A 4,135-nucleotide genomic window follows, 5' to 3' on the forward strand; every position below is an offset into this window, starting at 1 on the left:
GAGGAGGAGGCTGGGGCATCTCCGATTTGGGAGGAGGGCTTTTCCAAGAACAGGACTTTGGCGCAGAGGTGGAGGACGGGTGGCCCCAGCCTGCTGCCTGGCCTGTGAGGGCTGTTGCTAGATGGACGGAGTCCCCACACTCCAGGTAGGTTGAGGCTGACTTCAGCCCACAGGGTGGAGTATCCTGAGTGTCAGGGGCATGCTCTGCAGCCCTGACCACAACCCTGTCTCCTGCCTCCAGCCCCTCTGACCCTGCCCACAGGACCAAGCTCCTGACTCAGTTTCCCTGCCAGACAGAAGCCTCCCTACCAGTCTTCCCATCATTCCCAGGTAATGGAACCCTCCCCTGTGGCCACTCAGGAGATGCTAGGATGGGCTGAGGGCCAGCCATGGGCCCCAGCCTCCCGGCTCTGATCCCACCCCACTGGCTGGTCACTTCCAGGCAGCCCATGAGCCAGCATGCCCCCCAACCTCCTTCCAGACCTCACCCCCACCCTGGGTCCCCCTACCTCCTCCACCTCCTGCAGTGTGTAGTGGCCTCCAGGGTCCTTGGTCATTGGGTGCACTCGGGCTCCTGGGTGCAGGACAGAGTGGGCCGTGAGTGTCCCGCACACACTGCAGAAGCCAGCGTTGGGCACCCGTGGCCCTGCTGAGCAGGGGGGCCCCATGAGGGCCGGACCCCACCCTGGCTGCCTGAGGAGGCGGGTGTACTCTGCCCAGTGACAGCCTCTCTGTGTGTAGATCCAGGGCCATCTTGACCCCCCGACTGTTGGAGCCAAGGCTCCTGGGGTGCCCTTGACAGAGCTCAGCTCAAACACCCTTTCTCAGGCCACACTGGCCAGCGCCTCCCCAAGCAGAGTGAGCTCCTGGGGGTCGGAGCCGCACCTGGCCCAGGGCTGGCACAAGGAGTGCACCTGGCCCAGGGCTGGCACACCACTGGTGTGGTGGATGACAGAGTGAAGGATGAGGGGTGAGTGAGGCAGCAGTCTGGCCCTCTGTTGGAGCTGGGACTCCAGGAATCAGGCCCTCGACCCCTCCTTCTCTCTGCCCCTATCCTGCATGCTGCTCATGGCCAGGGTTGTGGGAGGGGAAGAACCTGCAGCCGAGGGTACAGAATGGGGACAGGGGAGGCCATATACCACAGGCATCTGAGCCTGAGTGCCCTGATGACCACTTGGGGTCCTGGCCTCTGCCAACCCTGGGTCCCCTTGAAAAGTTTGTGGACTTTGGAATGGGACCGTCTTGGCTGTGGCGGTTGGTTGAGTATTAACCAGCGTGGCCACTGTGGAGCTGGCCAAGCTGATGTCCCTCAATGCCACAATCAAGCACTAAACCCAGGGCACACTCCTGCTCCTGTCTCTCTCCCAGAAAAGTGTACTCCGGAGGCACATGCTCTGTCCATACCTCCGTATTTTGTGGATCACATCAAGGTTCCAGAAAGGGGGCTGCTGAGATTTGAGGGGAGGCTTCAGCTTCTGAAACCCCACCCTGTCACAGAGCAGAGCTGGTGCCTGGGGCCCTGGACAGTGGCTGGGGTTCTCAGGAGTGTGCGCTGGGACCAGAGGCTTCCCTGCAGTGCCATCCCCCACGCGCTCCAGAAACAGCTCGAGGAGACTGGAGGGATCGGGGCACCTGTGCTGCTCCCAGCCCTATCAGAGTCAGGCCCCACGAGTGCCCTGACACCACCTGGAGGAGGCAGCGGGCTGAAAGGAGGAACGTGCGTGCAGGGCCACAGCGTGGGTAAGCGCTCACCCGGGGACAGGGCCGCCAGCTTCAAACAGAGGGAGACCAGGGAGGCCTTGAAGGATGGAGCCAGGGCCGTCCCCACCTGGCTCTCTCCCTTACCCATGCGCTCCCCGATGTCCATGGCTCGCTGCCCCCAAACGCCATTGACCCCGACCAGGAAGGAGTCCCCAGGCTCCAGCACATTGACCAGGGCGGCCTCCAGGGCACAGTGTCCGGAGCCAGTGATGACCAGTGTGAGCGGGTTCCTGGTCTGGAACACGTACTGGATGCCTTCCTTGATCTCGTCCATGATCTGCGTGCGTGTGGGAACAGGGTGAGACCCAGGCTCCTTGCCCCGCCCCGTCCGTGATCTGCGTGTGGCTGGGTAGAGGGTGAGACCCAGGCTCCTTGACCTCCCCGTCTGTGATCTGCGGGTGGGAACAGTGTGAGACCCAGGTTTCCGGTCCCCCCTCGTCCGTGATCTGTGGGTGGATACAGGGTCAGACCCAGGCCCCGGCGAGTGAGGAGACAGTGACCCCTCCCCTCGTCTGTGATCTGCGGGCGGGAACACAGGTGAGACCCAGGCCCCCGAGTGGCCCCCCGCTCCTACCTGGTACATCTCCTTGTCCATTGGCCCGATGATCTGCATTCCTCCGGCCGACATGATGCGAGGAGGCAGGTTGGAGGGACCGGGCCCCAGCAGGAGCCGCTTGGGGATGGAGAGGGGCTTGAGCAGGGCCTTGGGCGGGGGCACCAGCAGCTTGTGAGAGGCCATGGTCTGCACCCAACCTGCCGCTTGGGGACCTGGGGCTGCACTGGACTTGGCCAGAGCCTGGAACATTTCCCGGTAGGCTGGACACAGAGGTGAGAGGTGAGGATTGGTGGACAGGCTTCCGCGGCAGCCCTGCCTTTTGCTTTTGTTCCCTGAGCCTTATCTGTGCTTGTCCTGCGGGTCAGGGCCAGGCAGCAGGGGACTGAGCCCTCAGGCAGAGGGAGCCTCCAGGGCTGAGTGACAGAAAAGCAACATGTGACAAAGGTGTCCTCACCCCAGCCCCCCTCGCTCCCCCTCTGAGTCCCGCACGTCCAGCCTGATCCTGCGTAGCTCAGGGGTCAGAGAAGTGTTTCTTAGAGGGTGGGAGCACAGATCATCGAGGCTTGGCAGGCCCTGTGGCCTATGTTGCAACAACTCAACCCTGCCTTGTGCTTGCAAAGCAGCTGCCAGCGGTGTGGGCGTGTTCCCATAAAACTTTATTTACAAAAAGCAGGTGGCAGGCCAGACTGGGCCCATGGACTGCAGTTTGCTGACCCTGGCGCAGCTGATGGGAAGGCTTGTAAACCAAAAGTAAAATTCGAAGACCTCCCGGCAACCATCTGAATGGGCTTCCCTGCCCGCCACGGCGCTCTAAACTTTAACCTGGAAGACGTTCGGGCCATGCCACAGCATCCCCCGCCAGCATTAACATAGACGCAGGCCTTAAGTCTGATAGGAAGCGTTTACCATCTATTTTCTCTCTAAAGTCCGCTACCTGGAGGCGCCACCTGCTCTCCACAGCCTCTATTTCATAACCCAGACACCCCTTTCTGCTAATCCAAACTCTTCAATCAGTTGACAGTCAGAACATGTTTAAATCTCCCTATGACCTGGAAGCCCCCAATTCGAGCTGTCCCAGCCTTCCAGATGGAACCAACGTTTGATCGATGCTCATGTCTTCCTAAAATGCATAAAAGCAAGCTGTGCCCCCATCACCTTGGGCACTTGTGGTCAGGGGTACGCCCTTGAGCTTGGCAAGGATGTCCTCCCTCCTGAGGCTGTGCCGCGGGTGCATCCTTAGCCTTGGCAGCAAAAACTTTCTAAACTAATTGAGACCCGTTTCAGGTACTTTTTGGTTTACAGGCTCAACTTAGCAAACAAACCTGCACGGTACACAGACACACACAAGGCAGGAGTTGCACAGTGAGTTTCGGCATGCCGCATTCCAGAGATGTATAGAAATTCTTGTTATGTATACGTTTTAGGTTGAAAGGAGGCCTGGAACCAGGTGCCGACTTTAGATAATGGGAAGTCTAATTACTTCTACCTTTCCCAAATACAGAGGTTCCCCCCACAGCCCCCGGGGCCTGCCTGTTGGCCACCAGGTGATCTTCACTGTCCTCAGTTTCCCTCTAACAACTATCTTGGTGAAATCTCTGACCCTTCCTTTTCCGCCATGCTCATGTCCACCTGCTTCCTGTTGGGGTCTCGAGAAAGGGGAACTGGCACAGTGAAGAGGGGTGTCCAGTGCGCCTGGCTACTTCCTGCTGAAAGGGAGTTCGGGGGACAGGTCGTGGTTTTCCCTTCCTTGCTCTCGGTCGTGAAGGGAATAAAGGGTCATGAAAGCTTGTGCACGGAGGCGCGTGACGGGATTCCATC

At 59.7% G+C, this 4,135-nt stretch overlaps 1 protein-coding gene across 1 annotated transcript in view; it reads right to left on the reverse strand.

Annotated features, from left to right (window-relative positions):
* Positions 1-2,889, reverse strand: part of AGXT (alanine-glyoxylate aminotransferase) — a 12,063-nt gene extending 9,174 nt beyond the window's left edge. The window contains exons 1-3 of the mRNA XM_011996392.1: positions 2,336-2,889; positions 1,846-2,038; positions 510-574 (exon numbers count right to left, since the gene is read on the reverse strand). Of these exons, the coding sequence (XP_011851782.1) occupies positions 510-574; positions 1,846-2,038; positions 2,336-2,566 (489 nt within the window). The 5' untranslated portion in view covers positions 2,567-2,889. The remainder of the gene's footprint in view (positions 1-509; positions 575-1,845; positions 2,039-2,335) is intronic.
* Positions 2,890-4,135: the final 1,246 nt, after the last annotated feature.

Source organism: Mandrillus leucophaeus, unplaced genomic scaffold, assembly GCF_000951045.1.
Source record: "Mandrillus leucophaeus isolate KB7577 unplaced genomic scaffold, Mleu.le_1.0 Scaffold510, whole genome shotgun sequence".
NCBI classification, from domain to species: domain Eukaryota; kingdom Metazoa; phylum Chordata; class Mammalia; order Primates; family Cercopithecidae; genus Mandrillus; species Mandrillus leucophaeus.